The 24,034-nt window shown below is 35.9% G+C and overlaps 2 protein-coding genes across 7 annotated transcripts in view; one reads left to right on the top strand and one right to left on the bottom strand.

The window, feature by feature from the left end:
• The first annotated feature begins 2,210 nt into the window (after nt 1-2,210).
• Nucleotides 2,211-24,034, top strand: part of LOC101900700 (solute carrier family 53 member 1) — a 30,043-nt gene continuing 8,219 nt past the window's right edge. The window contains exon 1 of one of the 6 annotated variants that reach the window (XM_059121888.1): nt 2,211-2,244. The gene's annotated coding sequence lies outside the window, so the exon portion shown is untranslated. Of the gene's footprint in view, nt 2,245-6,378; nt 7,008-7,147; nt 7,168-24,034 lie in introns of those variants that run through there. The other 5 variants (XM_059121887.1, XM_059121886.1, XM_059121884.1 and 2 more) reach the window with 5 other exon arrangements.
• LOC101892000 (transcriptional adapter 3-A) lies at nt 2,346-4,030 on the bottom strand. The gene has a single exon (XM_059121890.1). It carries the CDS (start codon nt 3,861-3,863, stop codon nt 2,463-2,465), a length of 1,401 nt encoding a protein of 466 aa, XP_058977873.1. The 5' UTR covers nt 3,864-4,030; the 3' UTR covers nt 2,346-2,462.

Raw genomic sequence — 24,034 nt, 5'->3', positions numbered from 1 at the left:
TAATGGATTTTGAAAGAATATTTTTTTTCCATGGACTTTAGGATCGAAAGTCATGGATTTTTTAAGGAATAGTTTTTTTTTAATATCCGACCATAATCATGGAATATTTTTTCATGAACCATTAGACTAATAATCCTGGATATTTTAAAGAATATTGTTTTGAGGACCAACAGACCATTAATGAATAACTTTTAATTGACAATCAGATCAACAATCATCCATTTTTAGAGAATATATTTTCAACCAACATCAGACCAACAATCGTGGAATTTTTAAAGAATTTTTTTCGAGCAATCATCCATTTTAAGAGGATATTTTCTCAAGGAAAACAAGAGGATAATCGTGGAACAATAACTGCGGTTTTTAAAACTTTTTCATGGTTCTCTGTACTTGCCTTCTCCTTTTTATACCCTCTGTCATATGGCTAGAAAGGGTATATATCATTTGATACGGCCAAAATGTGCCTCACCGAAATAACGGTTTTAGACCATTAGGTCTCTTCGGACGGAATCCGTTGCATGACATTTTAAGACGATCTAGCGATGTCCGTTCGTCTGTCTGTCTGGTGCACACGATAACTCTAAGGGAGCATCCGATTTGGTATAAACTTGGTACATTGTAATATTATCGTCAAACTTAGATTGAGACCGAAGATGGGCAATGTCGGTCCACTCCTTCTGGTACCTCCCTTACAAGATGTTAACATTTTCAAAGAACGAATGAATAATTTACTGCACAGAAAGAGAAAATATATTCCGATTTTGCTCCAACTTTGCAGATTGTAATATTTCCATTAGTGCTAGGCCAGGTGTGAAAATATCGGGCCACTCCATGAAGTACCTGCCCCACAAAGGGTTAACATTTTGAATAACCAAAACGATCATAAAATTCGAAATAAGCATCGAGTTCTCTTCAAATTACACATATCACAATATTTTTATTAGCCCTAGGTCTTGTGTGAAGATGGGATATATCGGTCCACCACTTCTGGTACCTCCCCCACAAAGGGTTAAAATGTTTAATATCCATGAAGCTCATAAAACGCGACATTAACATCCTATTCCATTCAGACTTGGTACATCTCAATATTTCCATCAACACAAGATGTGTTATATAGATGGTAGAGATCGGACCATTCCTTCTGGTACCTCCCCCACAAAGCGTCAAAATTTTGAATAACCAAAACGATCATAAAATCCGAAATAAGCATCGGGTTCTCTTCAAATTACACACATCACAATATTTTTATTAGCCCTGTGTCTGGTGTGAAGATGGAATATATCGGTCCACTCCTTCTGGTACCTCCCCCACAAAGGGTTAACATTTTCAATATCCCTGAAGCTCATAAAACGCGAAAATATCACCCGATTCCATGCAGACCTGGTACATCTCAATATTTCCATCAAAATAAAATCTGTTATAAAGATGATATAGATCACCATTTATTTTGGAACCTTCCTCACAAAGGATCAACATTTTGAATAACCAAACGATCATAAAATCCGGAATAACCATCCGGTTCTCTTCATATTACACACATCCCAATATTGTTATTAACCCAAGGTCTGGTGAAAAGCTGGAATATGCCGGTCCACTGCTTCTGGTATCTTCCCCACGAAGGGTCAAATTTTTGAATAACCAAAACGATTATAAAATCCAAAATAAGCATCGGGTTCACTCATCCCATTCTTTTTACTAACACAAGATCTCCTGTGAAGATGGGATCGTTCCACTCCTTCCAATCCAATTTTCCAATCAATATCAGACCAATAATAGTGGATTTTTTAGGTCTTTTTCATGGTTGCCTTGTCCTTTTTTTTTTTGGTTTCCAATTATTTGTCTTAATTTTGAAAATATTTCCGCCACAAACATTACTTCCGTTTTTTCTTGTTATCTGGCAAACAAAGTCGTGTTCTCTTACCCTTGTTGGCTGTGTTAATATTTACATTTTAATTTGAATATCGTCTTTCATTGAATTGAATATTTTCTAATTAACTAAAATTTTACAAGTAACAGATAAGATTACGATACAAAAAAAGGGTTATTTACTTTAGTCAAGATCGTGCCTCCCAAAATCGATGTCTTCTATAATACTTGCAGGCCTTTAATCGTTTCAGTTCCATCCATTTGGCGGTGCATTAAAGACGTGCATTATTCGTCTTTAATTGAAATATAATAGAACATTTAAAAATTGTGTATTTAAATGATAGTCCTCTAAAAAGAAAGAAAAATACATCCTTCAAAGTAAGTGTCTTTTATCCTTCATTTAATATTTAATTTTTGTTTTTATTAAATAGGCAGTTTAAATAGTTTTGAAAAGAAAAAAAATACGAATTTTGTATACATAGGAGGCAATTTCAATTTGAATATATTTTGGGAATTTGTTAACACACCTACAATTTGTCGCTGAGTTCTGTTAAATATTCATCAATACATTTATTTCTGTTTTTTCTTTTGCTATCCTATTCCATTGGAAACTGATGGGCTTGCATACGTTCCAATTGATCGGAGAGTGTCTTTTGTTCGGCTGTCAAACGATAGATTTCCTGCTGTTCTTCCGGCGATAACGGCTTACGCTTAGCCTTTGTCTGCAGAGTTCTTTTATAGGTTTCCAATATTTCCTGATCAATTGCGTCTAGTTTACGTTTAACTTCCAAACGTTTTATCTCCTCGGTGGCCGCCTCGTGAAGACGTTTCAAAGCATTGCTATTGTGTTCGGCAATGGCCGAAAGTTCACCAACTAATCGCTTTATTTCCGCATGTATTTCATCTTCGTCATTGTTGGGAAAATCTGATATGTCCAAAATGCCCTGTTCGATGAGTTCCTTTTTGACACGTTTCTCAATGCCAATACAATTGCGCAGCATTGACAACGAGCGGAAACTCATTGCAGCCGAGGAATGGGTATTTTCACTGCTGCTGTTGCTATTGTCGGCCACCACATCGGCTGGATTTGTTATCAATTGTTCTTCCATGAGGGCGGAGACCAAACGCTGTGTCAATGGCCCTGTCACACATTCATCCACAATGGAATCGGCCTTTTTCAGCATGTTGCCAACACCACCATTATTCTGGGGTTTCAAACGATTGTTCGCATTCGGATTGGAGGCCTGTTGTATTTCCTTCATATCCTCCGCAGCCCATATGGTGGAGTAGTGTGGCCCCAGTTCAGGTATTGGTGGCACCAATGGCCCATTATATTGTTCCATTAAATCATCCAACAAACGTAGATCTTCATTTGTCAAAGGCATACAATAAGGCTCCACAGAAAGCCAAAATTTGTTTGGGGTATCAATTTTGGCGGGTATGGGTTTTTGTACATCCCGACCGGCACCATGTACACCTGGCACACAGTCCATGCTATCATCGGTCTGCTGGGCCAGGGGACTGTTTTTGTTGTGTAGATTCTTGGTATGTTTCAATGTTGCATGCTTGGGTTTGCGCACCAATGAAGTTTCATCCCGTTTACGTTTCCCACTGCTGGTCATGGCCGTTGCCGGAGAGGTGGGTTGTTTTTCTCCCGTCTGAGCGCCCAACAGCTGCAGCGAATGTTTACTCTTCTTATCTTTGTTCTTATCATCTTTATCAATGTTTTCATATTCCAATTTTAATACCCTATAACGTAGCGCCACACTGGACAGCAGTTTCTCCAATTCCAGTTGTATATTATCCAAATCTTCGGCAGCCAAATAATCTTCGGCTGGTTTACTTAAGGCCGCCGTGTAAATGGGCAGTTGTTTGGGACAATCCTTGGTCTTTATCATGGGTATAACCAGACCGGATGCACTCTCAGTGTCTGGCGAGACTGGATTTGTTTGTTGTCCACCCATGGGCATTTTCATGCTCTTCATGCTTTTGGCCATTGTTTTCTATCGAGTGGAAACTCGAAGAAACTCTTTTTCTGCAAAACAAGAACAATTATTGTTTGTTGTAACCACCACCACTTGAAATGCGTAATTTTTGTTGTTAATTACAATTTATTTATATCCGTAATATCTCTCCGCTTCTAAACCAAACCCACGGAACATAAACTATGACTGTTTTTTCGCTTACTCTTTGTCAAGATGCTTAGAAATAAACCAAGGTAGATCTAACAGGTAACCGCATCGGCGAATTGCTACAACAAAGCAACTTTTGTGGTCCCCTCAAATGTCAAAATTGGCATCTAAGGCGAAAAACATAGATTCGCCATGACATTTATAGGTTGCGGCAAATTTGTTTCAACCAATCAGAAACGAGGTGTTTGTTTTGTGTGCCTCTCGTCGTAAACGAACGTCGCAATAAAAGTTTTTATTGTAAAACAAATAAGAGTAAAATAAGTATTAATTGTAGTATTGCGATATTTTTTAAACCAAGAAACTTATAATGACTATATTTTACTGGTTTAAACCGAAAGTTTTCCGGAACAGCAAATGACAAGAATCGAATTCTTGCACTACTTCCCGTGATGTGCTTTGGGAATCTTAGATGTTGAGGCTTAATTTTTTTACTGGTTTCACTCTTAACTTGCTCTTAAATTATTTGAAATATTATAAAAAAGTACTTTTAGGGAAGACAACATAAACAAATTTGTTGTTGCATTCATTTAGGGCGAATTCTTCATTACAACAATTTGTTTTGACATTTAATGGTGCCGTCAGCTGGGCTGATGCGATTACCTAGTACATCTACCTTGGAAATAAACGATATGGTATCTTCGAAACGAATGAGGTAATAATAAAAATGATCGATAAAGTTTGGGAATCAAAACAAATATTATAATATTGAATAGGGAACTAAAGATCGATTAGGTATTAGGGTTCTTACAGTCGATTATTTTTTGGTGGAATGCCGATTTAAATTCTTATCACGGCAAATAACTAAAATCATAAGGAGAAAAAAATCAAAATCATCAGGAGAGAATAAGAATTTCTATGAAAATTTGAAATGAAGAATAATCGTCTTAAAAGTCTCCTCTCCTCTTTTCATTCTCTCATTTCCAACATTCGCAACCAGGCAAGACAAATACGCCTTGACAGCAAATCACAGGGTGTTTCAAATAATTCTTTTTCTTCTTATATGTGTGAAATGTCTGCTAAACAAAGCTAAATGATAATGTACATTACAGCATGAATTTCGGCAACAACACAACATTATGTGATAGCGGCCCAAATGTGGGATCTATTTTATTCTTTAAACGTAAAACTTAGTTGTATTCTGTGTAAGGAAATTAGAACTTCTGCTTTGATAGTCCTGTTTTATACAAGGCGAGTTTACTGACTGCAGTTTTTATGGTTCCTTTTTGAACTTGCCTTTTGGCAATTGGCCTTTATTATAGCCTCAGACATATGGCTAGAAAGGGTATATATCATTTGATACGGTCAAAACTTGCCTCATCGAAATAACAGTTTTAGACCTTAAATCCCTTTGGACCAAATCCGTTTCAGGACATTTGGAGTCGATCTGGTGAAGGCCGTCCGTCAGATCGAGTTCGGAGATAAGCAATATGTGTCCACTTCTTGTATCTCCCCCACAAAAGGTCAAAATTTAGAATAACCAAAACGATCATAAAATTCGAAATAAGCATCCGGTTCTCTTCAAATTACACACATCGCAAGATTTTTATCAACGCAAGGTCTGTTGCGAAAATGGGATATATCGGTCCACTCCTTCTGGTACCTCCACCACAAAGTTTCCAAATTTTGAGTATCCATGAAGCTCATGAAACGCGAAATTAACATCTGGTTCCATTCAGACTTGGTACATCTCAAAATTCCCATCAACACAAGATCTGTTGTAAAACTGGTACAGATAGGACCACTTCGTCTGGTACCTCCTGGGGTTCAAGATTTTTGAAAAACAAAACGCCCAAAGAAAGCGAAATAAGTATCCGACTCTCTTCAAATTTCACACATCCAAATATTTTTATTTTACGCAAGTTCTGTTGTGAAGGTCTACTCCTTCTGGTACCTCACCCACAAAGGTTCACAATTTTCAATATTTTTATCTGTCATAACTTGCAAAATAAGTCAGCTATTCTTTAAAATAAGTCAGCGAACAACGAACTTGTCTAGCGCGATTGTCAGCTTTATATTTACCAGTTTCTTTTTTCGTTATTTTTTGTAAAAGTTGTTGCCACAGATTGAATTTTACATATATCTCCTTTAGAAGTTGTACCATGGGAAGTCGGAACTTTCAGCAGTTTCTTTTTGCATTGTCTAATAAAAAAAAACCCACCTCTGTATGCAATGCAACGAAACACCCTGTTCTCTCGTTTCTGTCATTTTGACAATATCGCTCTCAGCTGGTTCTTTGTTCTTGATGAAAATATCGATTATGTGTTATCGATTTTCTTGTCAGCTCTATTATTGATAGGGGGACGAGAAATTAAATAATTTTTTATTTGTTTTTGTTTGTGATAGCGCACGGAATACGGAGAAATGGCATATCGGGGTCGACTGATATAGTGCGTTGCGTTGGAGACGTTTTTATTTACTGTTTATAGTTTGTAACGAAAAAAAAAAAACAATTGATTTCGTTCTGGGAACAACTACAACTTATACCGAAACCAAGTGATATTTTCTATGAAATTAAATTAAGTAATTAAGAAGAAAATTTCTAAGTGAAACAAATTAATAAAGCTATGCTATAAAAAAGTCATTTACAAATAACAAAGAAAGACTGAATAGTAGTTATTTAACAAAAAAGAAGGATAAAACAAAAGCAGAGCAACACTTGCACACAGAAAAGTTCCAAAGATTAACAAAACCCAAGAGAAGAGTGTGTGACACAAAGAAAACAAAAACAAACCGTTCCTTACCTTGATTGGGGGTTTGGAAAAGTTCTTTCTTCCGCGCCGTACCATGTACCAGGCAATAACATCAATCAATTGGATTTCTCTTCCTTTTGTCTGTTGCTGTTGTTAACCCACAGAAGAAAGGGGGTTAACAATAAATTTTGCTGCCTGCCTTGTGGCATAAAATCTAAAATTAAACACATTGGCCGGATCCAAAAACGAAGGAAGGTAGGTAATTGATAATGTTGTTGTCTTTATATCGATTGGAAATTTAAGTTGTTGTTTCTTTCTGTCATTGCTTAGAGAGGCGAAATTACACTGCGACATGCAAAGCCACAATGCATGCTGGGGGTCTTGTGATTTCCATTAATTCTTGTTTTGTTGTTATTATTGTGAGACATTTATTAATTGTAATTGTTTTTCGTGTTGTTATCTAAACTTGAGCAGGGAGATTGAGTCATTCCGTTCCGTTTTGTACGGATTTGCTTGTCAAGATGCAGGCGAGATGTACATTGTGATGTGTGAGCTGTTCTCAGCCGGTCATTGGTGTTATCAAAATGCAAACCTTTTGCTCGAATCACATATAATGCAATGTTGCAGGTTTATTCCGGATAATGACTAAATTTAACAATTTTTTTTAAAAATAGCTATAACTTCTAAAAATATATTTATAGCTACCAATATCTATTTCGGGAACAATCAAAGCCATGATGTTTCCCAATTGGTATTTGGAAAGCACTAAGTTTAATCAGCCTACTGATTATATTGTTACTGTACATGCGATTTTTGGGTGTTAATTTATAACAAGCGATTGCAAATTAGAGGCCTGTTTAATTGTATGTCGATTCGATAATGAAAACGAAAGAAACCCGCAGAAACTTTAGATTTCAATCTTTTTTATTGATTTGTTCTATGAATAGCGAGTTTGGGCATATGAAAAACCAGTAAGGAAAAGTCAAAGGTATGGCGTTTCCGACTATATGATACCCTACACCACCATGCATATTTAGTAGAGCTCCCGAAACAAAAGAATTGTGAGGGATTTAAATATCAAATCAGATGAAACATATATATGGGAGCTATAGCTATATCTGAATTGATTTTCACCAAATTCGCTGTACTTGCTTCGAGACTGAATTCCGTCGGACTGCTATTGGCCATTTGGTACACATTTAACTTGCTGCGTGATGTGATCGACACTGGTATTTTTAATGCCAACCTTGCTTTCTAAAATACTCCAGACACAATAGCCCAACGGATTGATATCCGGACATTTTGGTGGCCATTTTGAGCTTGAAATGAAGCGAGGAACCTCATTTTGTAAACATTCTTGGGTGGCGTGTGCTGAGTGCGATGGTGCTGAGTCCTGTTGGAATGTCCAAGGTCTGGGGCCAAAATGTTTGCGTGACCAAGGCTTTAATACACCCTCCAGAATATTTTCGCGATAATATTCGGCATTTATTCTGATGCCACGGTCGATTAATACGAGTGGAGAGCGACCATTGGCTGTTATGGCGGCCCACACTATCACCATGTCCGGCGCTTGAGTTCTGGTGGCCAACCGAAGGTGCACATTTTCAGCTGATTTCTTTGGCAAGTAAACACGATCATTTTGTTTGTTTACAAACTGCTGGATAACGAATGTTTTCTCATCGGAAAAAACCAACTTCGGCAGTTCACCACTTTCAGCCAAGCAACTCTTTAGGTCTTTTGAGTCTATTTTCTTTCTGTTGCAGTGTAAGTTCTTGCACTGTTTGGAATTTCAATGCCTTTACCCCGAGCTCATTTTTCAATATTTGACGAATGGAATATTGCGATATGTTCAGCTCGCGAGCCATTTTTTGGCCACTGCGACGTGGGATTCAGTCAAGTCGCTTCTTTACTTTTCAAACCATTTCTGATGATGTTGCTGTTTTCTTCCGACCACTTCCACTTCACTTATCGACAGGCTACGCTACCAGTATCACGGTAACGAGCGATGGTACGAGACGCAAAAGATTTATTCACATGAAAATGCTGGAGTGCTCTAACGATAGCCACTTGTGGTTTTCCAGCCAAATATAAAGAAATCACACCATCACTAATAACTTTTTTTTCTGGAAAATTCTCACCAAAATGCTTTTGTACGCTTGTAGACAATATAATGAGCTGTCACTGGAATAATTTTAACAGCTGTCGGACGAGTGGCTTAGAAATGACAGCAGTCTGAAGTTGGTTGCAGTTTTTTTCATGTCACCCTGTACATACTTCTCCCACAATGGATCAAAATTTTTGAAACGAAATAAGCATTCGATTCCATTATAACTCGGCCCATCTTAATATTTCTATCAACACAAGATGGTAGATATCGGCCCACTGCTTCTGGTACTTTTCCCACATGCGGTCAATATTTCATAAAATTGGAATTGAACATCCAATTTGATTCAAAATTCACTAATTTCAATATTTCAACTAAAACAATATCCGATGTAAAGATGGAATATATTCCTTTTGGTATCTCCCCCCACAACGGGTCAAGTCAGAGATTCTTTTCAAACTTGGTCTATCAACAGTCAGAGATCTGTTGTAAATTGAAAATTTCTTGGTCCGCTCCTTCTGATACCTCCATTTTAACTTTTTTATGCATGTAAATCTCAATAAGATGTTTTAAAGTAATTTAATAAAAAATCAATCATCATTCTTTTGGGCTGCTTGAAAATATTGTATGAAATAAGAACAACTCGATTGACAAATTTAACTAAGATTAATTTAATTGGCAATACATCTTAATAATATTTGACACAATACACCCCAATGTCCATAGTATTTACATACAAATTTAGTTTGATTGATTGGTATTGGTGCACATAAGTGTTGATTGATTTGTTGCCATTTGTTGTGATTCTTTGCGTTAACATCATTTTAATTGTATTTGGTTTGGTGGTTAGGTATATGAGTCATTTCAGAACAATTCCGTTAGTTTGTTTATTTAAATATCACTTTATACTTTTACGATGTTCGATAGTTGGTGAGAAAAAGTCATAAATGATAGAAACATCAAATTGATATACCGTATTTTGACAATTTAGATCAAATTTTCCAACAGAATGACATTTGTTTGAAATTTGGTACATTGGATTGGTAATGTGTTTTAGCTCCTTTGGCAGATCATGGGCTTATATAGCTTCACGTTTTCCGATAACCCCCATTTTTAAGTGCTTCCCAATATTCGGTATTATTTTGATTTTAGACACATATTTTTAGGGGGAATCCTTTAATATTCGGTATGTAGAATTTGTAATGGTTCCTGTCTTCAGTGCTGCTAATGGACCTATTCATTATTTCTTTTATCACTCACAAGTCGGTATTTCCGAATATTTGGTATTTTGGCTATTTTAGTCACATTTTTTAGCAGATATGGCTAGAGAGGGTATATATCATTTGTCAAAATGTGTCTAGTCGAAAAAAACGATGTAGCGATGTCCGTCCGTTTGTCTGTCTGCCTGGCTGGTGTGTACGATAACTCTTGAAGAGAGTATCCGATTTTGTCCAAACTTGGTACATCGTAATATTATTATCAAACTTAGATCGACTTAGGAGATGGACATTATCGGTCCATTCCTTCTGGTATCTAACCCACAAAAAGTAGACATTTTCAATAAAAAATAATTAATAAATAAATATTTTCTGCATAGACAGAGAAACGTTAATCCGATTTTCCTTCAACTTTACAAATCCTAATACTTGCGTCAGTGCTAAGTCAGGTGCGAAAATTGACAATATCGGTCCACTCCATCCAGTATCTCGCCCACAAAGGGCAACATTTTGAATAATTATAACTCTTATGAAATATGATTTAAAAGCCAGATTGTCTTCAAATTTCGCACATCTCAATAGTTTTATTAAGCCAAGGTCTGGTATTAAGATGGAATATATCGGTCTACTCCTTCTGGTAGCACCCCCACAAAAGGTAGAAATTTTCAAAACAATTTATTTTTTGCGCAGAAAGATAAATAATAATCCAATTTCGCTCCAACTTTACAAATCCTAATATTTTCATCAGTGCTAGGTCAGCTGCGAAAATGGACAATATCGGTCCACTCCATCGAATACCTCCCCCACAAAGGTTCACAATTTTGAATAATTATGACTCTTATAAAATGTGATGTTAGCGTCCGATTGTCTTCAACACACATCACAATATTTTTATTAACTCAAGGTCTGGTGTGAAGACGGAATATATCGGTCTACTCCTTCTGGTACCTTCCCCACAAAAGGTCGAAATTTTGAATATCCACGAAGCTCAGAAAACGCTAAATTGACATCCGATTCCACTCTGACTTGGTACGTCTCAATATTCCTATGAACACAAGATCTGTTGTATAGATGGTCGAGATCAGACTATTCCTTCTGGTACCTCCCCCACAAGTGTTAATGTTTAAAAAAAAAAAAAAACAAAATGATTATAAAATCCTAAATAAGCATCAGGATGTGTTCAAACACATCCGATTCCACTCTGACTTGGCGCATTTCAATATTTCTATCAACACAAGATCTGTTATAAAGATGGCAGAGATCGGACCATTCCTTCTGGTACCTCCCCCACATAGGGTTCAACATTTTTTTAAAAATAAAACGTTCAAAGAATGCGAAAAAAGCATACAAATCTCTTCAAATTTCACACATCCACATATTTTTGCTAACGCAAGATCTGTTGTGAAAATTACATATACATATCTGCGAACCCCTTCTGGTACCTTACCGACAACAAGGGTCACATGTGTGGTACCCCGCGCACACTTGTAACATTTTCTAAAAATTATCACATGCCTCATATAAAATGAGGGAAGCAGTCGATATAGTCCAAACCTGGCACGTCGCAATATTTATTTTATATTTATATAGGTCCGAAACGAAATGGACAATATTGGTCCATTCCTTCGGAACAATTTATTGATAATGGCATACTATCTTCGTTGAACCCCCAGACTCGGAAATGAAACGGAGATCCCATATCGATGAACTAAAATAGAGTAAATCTTCATTCATCGATGTGTGGTTAGTTCTCCTTACCCCTTCTGGGATGTCTGTCAGAATTTTATATCATAATCTTGTTATAAAATAGTTTCAATAATATATTTTTTTATTGTTACAAAGCTAATGTAAAAAATTAATTTTTTTTAAAAACCCGAGAAAAAAGTCTATATATGTGTTTATTCATGTGCAATCAATCTGAATAATGTAAATTCTGATAAGAAATCGCACATATACGTCGTACTAGACTATTTCCTCGCACTAGACTATTACCTCTGTAGATGTTCTTTGTCGTAAGACCTATGAATTTGTTCGTTTTATTAACAAACGTTTCTATTCTAATTACAAGATAAGAAATTGTTAATAAATAAATACTGACAAAAACAAAAAAAAAAAAAAAACAAAATTCATTGCAATTGTTTATTTTCAAATGCAAATATTTGACAATTTTTTTGAACTCGATAAATTCTATACTTTTTGCCTTCCCTAGTTTTGGTATCGAATTGCATTCAAAAGCGTTCTCAATGAACACCATTCATGAGAGAGCACAGGGAATATTGAATATTAAAAATTAATTAATTATTTTTTATGTTTGCTTTGTTAATATTGAATGGAGGTAAATATATAGGCATGCAAATGAGTATAGATTAAAAAATAAATATTTTAATAACAGCATAATTAATTAAGTGTTGTGATATGGAAATATTAATGTTTGAACAAAATAAACCAAACAAGAATTTTCATTGTCAATGGATTTTTACAAATTTTGAGTTTTTTTATTATGTTTTACAGATTTTTATACCCTACAACACTATGTGTTGGTGGTATTATTAGTGTAATTGGGCCAAAAATTTTGTAACACCGAGAAACATTGGTTTCCCACATGGGAAAGTATATATGGCTATGTATGTCCGTCTGTCTGTCTGTCTGTCCATGTTAATTTGTAATCCCGCTATAGGTCGCAATTATGACCCGATCCTCACGAAATTTAGCATTGGGTTGGAGTTGTCAGAATAGAAGCCTATTGCTTTTGGAGATGATCGCCTAATATTTAGGGGTTGAAATGGACCAAAACTGAAAAATGTTCTGATTTTGCAGTTTGCTCTACAGATCGCAATTATAGACTAATCGACGCGGAAATTAGCATGGGGCTAAAGCTTAAGGCTGGGCAAGAGCCTTTCAATGTAGATGGTCGTCGGGAAATATTTATTGGGTGAAATAGACTATAACATTTGTGTTAAATAAAAGTCAATTTTTTATTAAACCGCGACTATTTTTTAATCCCGACAAAATCACAAATAGACGAAAAGGTCAATTTTGAAAGCTACCTAGATGTCGGTAGCAAATATATCAGAAGTATATAGTGAAATTTATACAACGTATATATACAAAGGAAAGGGATGTTAGCTAGAATAATTATATCTCAAGAATGGCAGGACCGATTTTGAGAAATTTTGTCATTTGAGTATGCCATCTTGGCGTAAAAGTATAAAATCTAAAAAATCGCATAAAAAGATGCCAATAATGATGTTAATATAGGGTTTGTAGTATTTTGTGACATTTTTTTATTTTACCCTCCACCATAGTATACATTTTAGACCCCACAAAGTATATATATATTCTACATCAGCATTAAATTCTATGTCGATTTAGCGATGTCCGTCCGTCTATCCATTTGTGGAAATCGCTCTAGCTTTTGAATAAAACGAAGTAGGTTGATACAATTTTACTCAAATATACGTCTGCAGAACTTTTGGTATAGCCCCCATATAATGGTACCTCCTTAAATTCGGTATTTTTTAGCGACATTATTCACCGGAACTGTTTCAAATTTGGTATTTGAAGTTCGTAATGGATACTACAGCCTATAACAGAAAATTGTTTGTGCAGATCCAAGTCTTCGTCTAGCCCCCATATAACGTTACCTTAATATATACGGTATTCTGATGATTTAAGCGACATTATTTACCAGAATTGTTTCAAATTTGGTATTTGAAGTTCGTAATGGATACTACAGCCTATGACAGAAAATTGTCTGTGCAGGTCCAAGACTTCGTATAGTCCTCATATAACGTTACCTCCCTATATTCGGTATTTTGATGATTTTAGCGACATTATTCACCGAAATTGTTTGAAATTTCGCATTTGAAGTTCCTGAATGATACTACAGCCTTTGACAGAAAATTGTCTATGGAGGTCCAAGTCTTCGTATAGATCCGATATATCAGTACCTCTCTATATTCGGTATTTTGATAATTTTAGCAACATTTTTCACCGTAGTTGTTTCAAATTTGGTATTTGAAGTTGGTAATGGATACTACAGCCTATGAAAGAAAGTTGTTTGTGCAGGTCCAAGTCTTCGTGTAGCCCCCATATGATGGTATCTCCTGATATTCGGTATTTTGATGATTTTAGCGACATTATTCTGCGGAACTGTTTCAAATTTGGTATTTGAAGTTGGAAATGGATACTACAGCCTATGACAGAAAATTGTCGGTGCAGGTCCGTCTTCGTGTAGCCCCCGATATTCGGTATTTTGATGATTTTAGCGACATTATTCTGCGGAACTATTTCAAATTTGTTATTTGAAGTTCGTAATGGATACTTCAGCCTTTGAAAGAAAATTGTCTATGGAGGTCCAAGTCTTCGTATAATATTTTGATGATTTTGGCCTAATTATACACCGTTTTTTGTAAGTTTCGTATTTGAATATTGTAATGGCTTATGACAAAAGTTGCCTATGCGGGTCCACGTTTTCGTATAGACCCTAATATAACGGATATATTTTTAAGATTTTAACAGAATTGTTAACGGATTTTATTTATATTAAATTTTCAAATTCGTTCCAAGGGTATACAAAGTTTGGCCTTGTCGAACTTCCTTTTTTTACTATTTTAAACATTTGTTTTCATATTTTGTTTTAAGAGCAACCTTTTTCAGAACTGTAGAATATTCCACCTTTAAATAAATCAGTTTTTTAAGTAATATGTTTTTAGGATTTCTTTTTTCAATGACCGTTTGGTCCTGTCTGTTTTTAATAATTTTTTTTGCGAATATTTTATTTTCAATGTTCAATTTTTTTAAAAATTTTTTTTTCTAAAACAATTTTTTAAGGACCATTTGCTGTTTTATTATCATTTTGTCAATATACCGAAAATCAAGAGGAATTGCTATGTCAAAAAAGTGAACCTTCGTTGAATATTTAACGAGGTGTTAAACTACGAAACATCCAAAACCTTCGAAATAGCGAAAATCGGGAGATACCCTTATATATTTCGAACAGAATGAAAAGGTTATAACCGAACCGTACTATTGTTTCGAAGGTATCAGATGCATTTTTTACACAAGTTTGATGCTAATTTCGATTTTCAGCTTCTCGTAGGAAATATATAAATTTGGTATTGGGTGAAGGGTTAGAGCTGAAATACCGAAATTTGACATTGAGGTCTCTTCTGGTATCTGGAATTGTGATATGGAGATGTTTTTGGAAATGTTTATTATAAATGTACGAAAAGTACTAAATGGTAGTAAATTTGATATTGGGTGAATGCTTTAATCCTCAAAAGCGTCTTTTATATGTACGAATAGTACTAAATAGTACTATATTTGGCATTGGGTGAAAGGTTAAAGCTGGAATACCGAAATATACCCCCTTTATGAAGGCCCCAGGCCTACAAACCTGATAGTATTGGTCAAGTGGCGATCTTTTCTAAAAACTCTGCTGAAAAAAGGAGTCCTTAGCCCACTCAACAAAACTTTTACTTTTGGTCTTGCGGCAATCTTTTGTACTTTCTATCCAATGGAATTTTCCTTCCTTTGGAAAGATAAATTTGCATGAGTTCTCCTAGCAACCTTAAAAGATTTTAAGCAGTAAATGGTCGGCACAGCCTTTACGTCATCGATAGTTGTGGATTCCCCTTACTAAGTGGCCTAAATCAACCATAAATCTTTTTCATATAATTTTCCACTGGCCAAAAAAAAATTGTCAAAGCAAAAGCAAATTCGTTGGCAAACTTCTATTTGTCTGGCCCGCTTGCTCCCATTCAAAAGACGATCTTATCACGGCTAGCGTTGATGTTCCTCCGTTTATTTTGACATCAATCAAATTATCATTGTCTTTATTTATCAAAATTTTGTCATTGAGGTGTTAACGAAAAACACAACAAACTCTCTGGCATACCTCCCAGCAATCGTGTACTTACGATGTCATATATAAGTGATCGGATTTAGGTGGTGCTATGCGAACGTCATTTCGACGGGTGGTTGCTCCTCGTGGAACTTGAATAAAATAGTCTACTACTATGTGTTTGTTCGTGTGGAGTGAGTACTGGGTTTGTTTGGGTTTGGGTTGCTGACAGTGTCGGATTTTGTTTTCCTTTTTTACGTTACGTTTATATTTGACTGTGTGAATATCTTATCTGAGAGGGTAATTTGATGATAATTGCCGCCTATGCAGTATCGTCATTAATTCGAGCAAATTTGATGCTACACTTGTTAATTCATGAAGTGCTAATTGGTAATTTTTCTATGCAAATGTCAATTGGGAGAGGGGTGAAGGTTTGATGGTAATAACATTGGTTGGCAGAATAGGGGTTTTTCCATGGAGGCTTTTTTGGGGACAACTAAAATAAATCTGGAATCCAAAATGGGTATGGGAAACGAGAATAAATTCATTTAAAGTCAAACGATGGGACATGGAAATTTTGTGGATAAAAATTCTGTGAAATTTTTAAGATCAAGGAAAATACCAGCTATATTGGAAAAATATCAACTATATTGGCTGTTGTATTGAACGATACGAAGAGTACTAAAGTGTACTAGATATTGAATACTTTGTATTGGACAAACGGAATGAGTTGAAATTCTGAAATTTGGAATAGATGTCACTGATGGAGTGCAGAATAGATGTCCCGATGAGATAAAAATAAAACTGCAACAAAGTCAAACCCCATAATTGTTACATTTTTTTAAAAATTATTGAATGAAAGCAGCAAATGTCGGGAATAGCATCAAATTTTAGAATAAGTTTCGATTTGTTGGAATTGATCACCTTTGGCACGTGTTATGGCCTTCAAACGGCCAATGAAACCGTCACACGCTGCCCGAATGTTGCTCTGTGGGGTTTTTTGGCCCATTCTCGGCGAAACGCTTGCTTGAGGTGATCGATACATTGGTACTTTTTAGTGCCAACCTTGCTTCCCAAAATACTCCAGACACAATAGTTCAACGGATTGGTATTCGGAGATTTTGGTGGCCATTGTGCGCTGGAAATAAGGGAGGAACCTCATTTTGTAACCATTCTTGGGTGGCGCGTGCTAAGGTCCTGTTGAAATGTCCAAGTTCTGCGTCCGAAATGTTCGCGTTCCCAAGACTTTAATACGCCCTCCAGAATATTCGGCATTTATTCTGATGCCACGGTCGATTGCCATCACCATGGCCGGCGCTTGAGTTATGTTGGCCAACCGAAGGTGCACATTTTCAGCTGACCTCTTTGGCAAGTAAACCCAATCATTTTGTTTGTTTACAAACTGCTGCTGGACAACGAATGTTTTCTCTTCAAAGACGGAGAAAACCAAATTCGGCAGTTCTCCACTTTCGGCCAAGCGAAGCAACTGTTTAGCTCTTTTTAGTCTATTTTTTTATCTGTTTTTGGAATTTCAGTGGCTTTACCCCGAGCCCCGAGATCATTTTTCAATATTTGCCGAACGGAATTTGCGATGTGTTCAGCTCACGAGCCATTTTTTCGGCCACTGCGACGCGGGTTTCGATCAAATCGCTTCTTTATTTTTCGAACCATTTCTGCTGATGTTGCTGTTTTCTTCCGTCCACTTCCTTGACGTCGGGCTACGCTACCAGTATCACGGTAACGAGCGATGGTACGAGACACAAAAGATTTATTCACATTTAAATGTTGGAGTGCTCTAACGACAGCCACTTGTGGTTCTCCAGCCAAATATAAAGAAATCACACTATCACGCTTGAATTCCATCACGAATAACCTCTTTTCTGAAAAATTCTCACCAAAATGCTTTCTTTGGCTTGTAAACAATATAATGAGCTGTCACTGGAATAATTTCACAGCTGTCGGAAGAGTGGCTTAGAAATGACAACAGTCTAAATTTGACTGCAGTTTTTTCACCTCACCCTGTATGTAATATAATGATACTAAATATGGTTATAGGGTAGGTATAAGAGCTGAAATCCACAAATTTGATATTAAAGTCACTGTTGGTATCAGAGGTTGAATTATGCAGATTGTTTTGAAAACGCCGGCCATAATTATCCGAAAAGTAATAAATGCTACTAAATTTGGCCTTTGGAGAAGGGATAGAGCTGGAATCCTGCAACTATTAATGTCTGTGGTTGAGAGAAGTAACAGATTTTGGAAATGCGTTCTATAATTGTACTAAATGGTACTAAATTTGGTAATAGGGGAAATTAAAGAGCTTAAATCCTGAATAGAGCTGATAGCCCGAAATACGATATGGATATTCATGTTGTTGTTGTTGTATCAGCTCATACATCCGTGTTCGTTCGGTTTCCATTTTCTGACTCAGTTCAATCAGGTTCTGCCTCTAAGTCCAGTCTCAAAAAGGAAGCAACCTGTATGGGTTGTGTCCATAACGAGACTGGAGTTAGGTGAGTAGGCTTGGCTGGGCAGCGAAATAGGTGCAGCGTGTCATGTGGGCCTGTACCACATGCTGGGCAGATGTTCTGCACGTCGCCGTTAATCCGGGCCCAGTAGGAATTTAGGCGGCTGCACCATCCGCATCGTAATTGAGCCAAGACTACTCGGGTTTGTCGGGGCAGCTCTCGTTCTTCAGCTGCGACGGGAGAGGGATGGTCTCCTAGCACTGTATTCATTCTATATCCTTCAATGGCTTAGTCCCGCTTGATAGGCCTATTGATCTAGAGGCTCTCTCTTATACCTTTGTACCTCTCTCTCTAGATCATGAAGGTCTTTCCTAACGTGCCTGGGCGGAGGTTGCCTATCCACAATATGGTGATTTGGATGGCTTTGTCTATAACACCCAAGCAGGTATTGCATTGACATCATTTTGTTATGCTGTCACACCGGTAAGACCTTAGCCTCCTCATGTAGGTGATCGACAGGTGTCATGAGAAGGCACCCTGTTGCGGTTCTAAGGGCGGCATTCTGGCAGGACTGCACATTTTTCCACTGCGTAGCACTGACGTTGGCGGACCACACCGGAGCCGCATAGTTTACCACAGACCGGCCTATCGCGTTGTAAGAGGTCAACAAGGTTTCCTCATCAGCTCCCCAAGTACTGCCGGCCAGAGACTTGAGGACCTTGTTCCTACTTCTAATCTTGTTGCAGATAGCTGTGGTATGCGCGGACGACTTAAAAAGGCTATCGAATGTGACCCCTAATACCTTGGGGTAGTTGGTGGTGGGAATAATAGCACCATCGACCTGCACATTCAAGGATAGCCCCATCTCCGCAGTCCATGTGGTGAATAGTGTGGCCGTCGACTTAGTGGCGGATATCTTCATATCCCACGGCGGCCGGTTCTATGTATCGGATTGACTCGGAGGTATATTACTCCGACCAGGGGCCGCCAACCCAGCAAATACATGTTCGTGGATATTCATGTTGGTGTCTGTGGTTGAGAGAAGGAGGTGGTTTTGGATATGCGAAGCATAATTTACTAAATGGTACTATATTTGGTATAAGTAGAAATTACGGAGCTGAAAGACTGAAATTTAATATTGAGGTCATTGTTGGTTTCTAGGGTTTACATATTGAGACGTTGAAATATTTTTACACAGAAAAATTGGATATGGGTCCAATGTACAATGGCTTTACTAATATTCTTCTCGGTAAACTTCATAATGAATGATTTTGAAGGCGTAAAATATAAACTGAACCAATTGTGCTTTTTGAGTCCTAAAAAGTTTTAACACGGACTGTTGGAACGAATCAAAAATTTAAGGTGGACTTTGCGCTGACGAATTAGAGGGCATTTGCTAGTTATCTATAAAAATTAATAGAACACGGATCAAATATTTGGTCAAACGACCCTAGTACTATCTTTCAATTATCTTTCTGAACTTTTGCCCCACTGTATGCCAGCTCTTCAAAAACTTCAAGTGTTTTCATGAGAAAAACAAATTGGTATTTATTATGTCTTTTAGATTTATTTAATTCTAATCCTAATCTAATAAAAAATTATTTCGACAATTTTGCACTAAGCACGCCACTTATGGAACCACTTCAACAAAATGTAGCCATTCGAAAAAAGAAATACAACAACAACAAAAACTAATTTGTTTTCATATTTAAAAATATTTGTTGACAATTATTTATGCAATTTATTTTATTTTGTTGTTGGCGATCACTTTCTTTCAATATTTCTCCTCTCGATGTGTGTCATTTCCGTTTTCCCGCAACATTAAACATTTGCCAAAATGTCATTAACATTGAAAAGCCCGCGCACACACACACTCACACACAAAAAGCATTAGCAATGATGCATTGTAATATTGAAATATTTTGTCTCTTTCCCAATTTTTAAAAATTTTCATTCATTTAATAATTAGCCTTCTCTTTGCGGCATCAGTTCCATCGCGTACATTGTTAATGAGTGTGGGCTTGTTTGGTGAATTATTTTCGTGGCATCTGAATGTGTACTCGTATGTACTTTCATACATATATACACATGCATGCCTCATTGTCAGACTAATTCAATTAACATAGCTGATCTAAATGCTTTAATAGATCAATACAAATATTAAATATATATTTTTTTTTTTTTTGGGAAATAAATGTTTTTTCTTTAAAGGGGATGGCGAGTCGGCATCACATAATTGAGTCATTCATTTTTATTTTTTTTTTAGGGTTTACATATTGAGACGTTGAAATATTTTTGCACTAAAAAATTGGATGTGGGTTCATTGTGCACATTGGTTTTACTAATATTATCCTCGGAATACTTTAAAATTATTGATTTTGAAGGTCTTTTGGTTTAAAAGGTAAACCTTTTCCTATTATTTCTTCTGAAAAAGGAAAAATTTGAATAAAAGATAAAACCTTGAAAGTCGGAAAAATAGGACGTAGTATTGATAAAAAATTGTGAAACTGAACAATTTGTGTATTTCGAGTACTAAATAGGCCTAACACGAAATGTTTAGGTGGACTTTTCGCTGACGAAGTAGCGGCACTTGCTAGCTATCTATAAAAAATTAATAGAACACGGATCGGTCAATCGATCCTATTATTATCTTTCAAATATCCCTCTGAACTTTTGCATCCTCTTCAAAAATTTCAAGTATTTTCATATAAAAAACAAATTGATGTTTATAATTTCTTTTAGATTTACTTAATACTAATCCTAATCTAATAACATTTATTTCGACAATTTTGCACTAAGCACGCCACTTATGGAACCACTTCAGCACAACCGTAGCCATTTGAAAAATAAACTACAACAACGACAAACTAATTTGTTTTCATATTTAAAAATATTTGTTGACAATTATTTATGCAATTTATTTTTATTTTGTTGTTGGCGATCACTTTCTTTCAATATTTCTCCTCTCGATGTGTGTCATTTCCGTTTTCCCGCAACATTAAACATTTGCCAAAATGTCATTAACATTGAAAAGCCCGCGCACACACACACTCACACACAAAAAGCATTAGCAATGATGCATTGTAATATTGAAATATTTTGTCTCTTTCCCAATTTTTAAAAATTTTCATTCATTTAATAATTAGCCTTCTCTTTGCAGACTATGTTCCATCGGGTACATTGTAAATGAGTGGGCTTGTTTGGTGAATTATTTTCGTGGCATCTGAATATTTAGTCGTATGTACTTACATACATATATAGAAATGCATGTCTCAGTCTGATTCAATTAACATAGTTGATCTAAATGCTTTAATAGATCAATACAAATATTTAATATTTTTTTTTTTTTTTTGGGAAATATATGTTTTTCAAAGTGGATCGCGAGTTGGCATCACATAATTGAGTCATTCGGTTTTTATTTGCTCAAAAAAAATACCAGTAAAATCGCAGATAAGTTCAATCGAACTGAAATTGGTGGTATATTCCTTTCGGCATCACAAAGCCAATGAGATTTCAATTTATCTAAAAATGTGTCAAAGAAATTTTAAAATTATGACCTGGAAACCAAAATCATATATTTCTGATTTGGGTAGGTTTACCGGTTATGTATCTTCCCAGACTGCAAATTTTATCGGGTGACCCTTGATTTTGTTGTGAATATTTTTTTTTTACTTTCGCATGCAACAAGGCAGAAGTTCAGCAAAACAAATATGGCCTCATATGTATATATATATGGCGATTCCATTAGACGCTAAAATCACACAAATCTTTTGGCTTATTGGAGAAACTGCAAAAATTAGATTTAAGACATCTCTGACTTGACAACCAGGCTGAGAGAGGGGTTTTGTCTTTCAGACGATCGCTTCTTTATTAAATACTAACAACCTTTAAATTGATATCGACCTACATATTTTCTGGTGCTATGTGGGGGTCAAATAACCAACTTTCTTTCACTTTTTTCGCATCACCAGCACCTAGGATGTGTTCTTGATGTTACGCTGAGCAAAATCAGGCCCGAGCTATACAAAGATTAAATTATAGTCCTCAAATTTATTTAAATTTTTTATATTGGACCAATTGAAGATTTTTACTGAATGATGTCCCAGTAGCTAAGAATGTTTCTCTTGGTTCAATTGTGACATCATTAACAATATTTTCATACAAGAATTTTACTCATTTGTAAAACCACCACTGATCTCAACACCAGATATCGACAAATACCAAATTTAGTATTATTTAGTAAATTTCATACAATTATTGTACATATTTGCAAAACCACCTCCATATCTCAATCCCAGATACCAACAGAGACCTTAATGTCAAATTTTAGGAATCCACATCTATTCCTTCACCCAATACCAAATTTAATAGCATTTAGTACTTTTCGTGCCAATGTAGAACACTTTTCAAAACAACTACCAAATCTCAAACACAGATACCATTAGTAATCGAAATATAAAATTTGAAGATTCCTCCACCCAATACCAAATTTAGTACCATTTAGCACTTTTCGAAAAAATATTGATCCATTTTCAAAACAACCACCAAATCTCAAACACAGATACCATCTGTAATCAAAATATCAAATTACAGGATATCAGTTCTATTCCTTCACCCAATACCAAATTTAGTAACATTTAGTAATTTTCGTACAATTATAGTATACAATTCGAAAACCACTTTCAATTCCAGATACCAACAGAGACCTTAATATAAAATTTCAAGATCCCAGCCATATCCCTTCAACCAATACCAAATTTAGTAACATTTAGTAGTTTTTTTTACAATTATAGTACACATTTGCAGAGCCACCTCCAACAGAGCCCTCAATATCAAATTTGAGCATTTCAGACCTATCCCTTCACCCAACAATTATAATTAAGTACCATTAAGCACTTTTCGTACAAAAATTGGACGGACCTCCAAAACCACCTACACATCTTAACCACAGACTTGGTGTCAATGACGTTTTTATTTAAAATTCAGGATTTTAGCTCTATTCCTTCGCCCAATATCACATTTAGTTCTATTTACTCCATTTACTTGTTTCGCAAGTTATGCTAGATAAAAGCATTGGAAATGTTTACCCTTTGTGGGTGAGGTACCAGAAGGGGTTCGCAGATATATATCATCTTCACAACACATCTAGTGTAAGCAAATATGTTTATGTGTGTGACATTTGAAGAGAGTTAGATGCTTATTTCGCTTTCTTTGACTGTTTTGTTTTTCAAAATTTTGAATCCTATGTGGGGGAGGTCTGTCTGAATGAAATTGGATGTCAATTCTGCATTTTATGAATTTCAAGCATATTCAAAATTTTAACCCTTTCTGAAGGAGGTACCAGAATAAGTGGACCGATATATCCCATCTTTACAGCAGATCTTGTGTAGCAATAGAAGTAATGAGATGTATGAAATATGAAGAGAACTGGATACTTATTTTTGATGTTATAACCGTTTTGGTTATTCAAAATTTTGATCCTTTGTGGGGAAGGTACCAGAATAAATGATCCAACTTTTTAAAAAATCTTATGTTGACGGGAATATTGGAATGTACCAAGTCTGAATGGTATCGGATGTTAATTTCGCGTTTATGAGCTTCATGGATATTCAAAATGTTGTCCCTTTGTGGGACAGGTATGAGAAGGAGTAG

Source organism: Musca domestica, unplaced genomic scaffold (genome assembly GCF_030504385.1).
Source record: "Musca domestica strain aabys unplaced genomic scaffold, Musca_domestica.polishedcontigs.V.1.1 2, whole genome shotgun sequence".
In the NCBI taxonomy this organism is placed as follows: domain Eukaryota; kingdom Metazoa; phylum Arthropoda; class Insecta; order Diptera; family Muscidae; genus Musca; species Musca domestica.
This window is presented reverse-complemented; position numbering and strand designations above follow the sequence as displayed.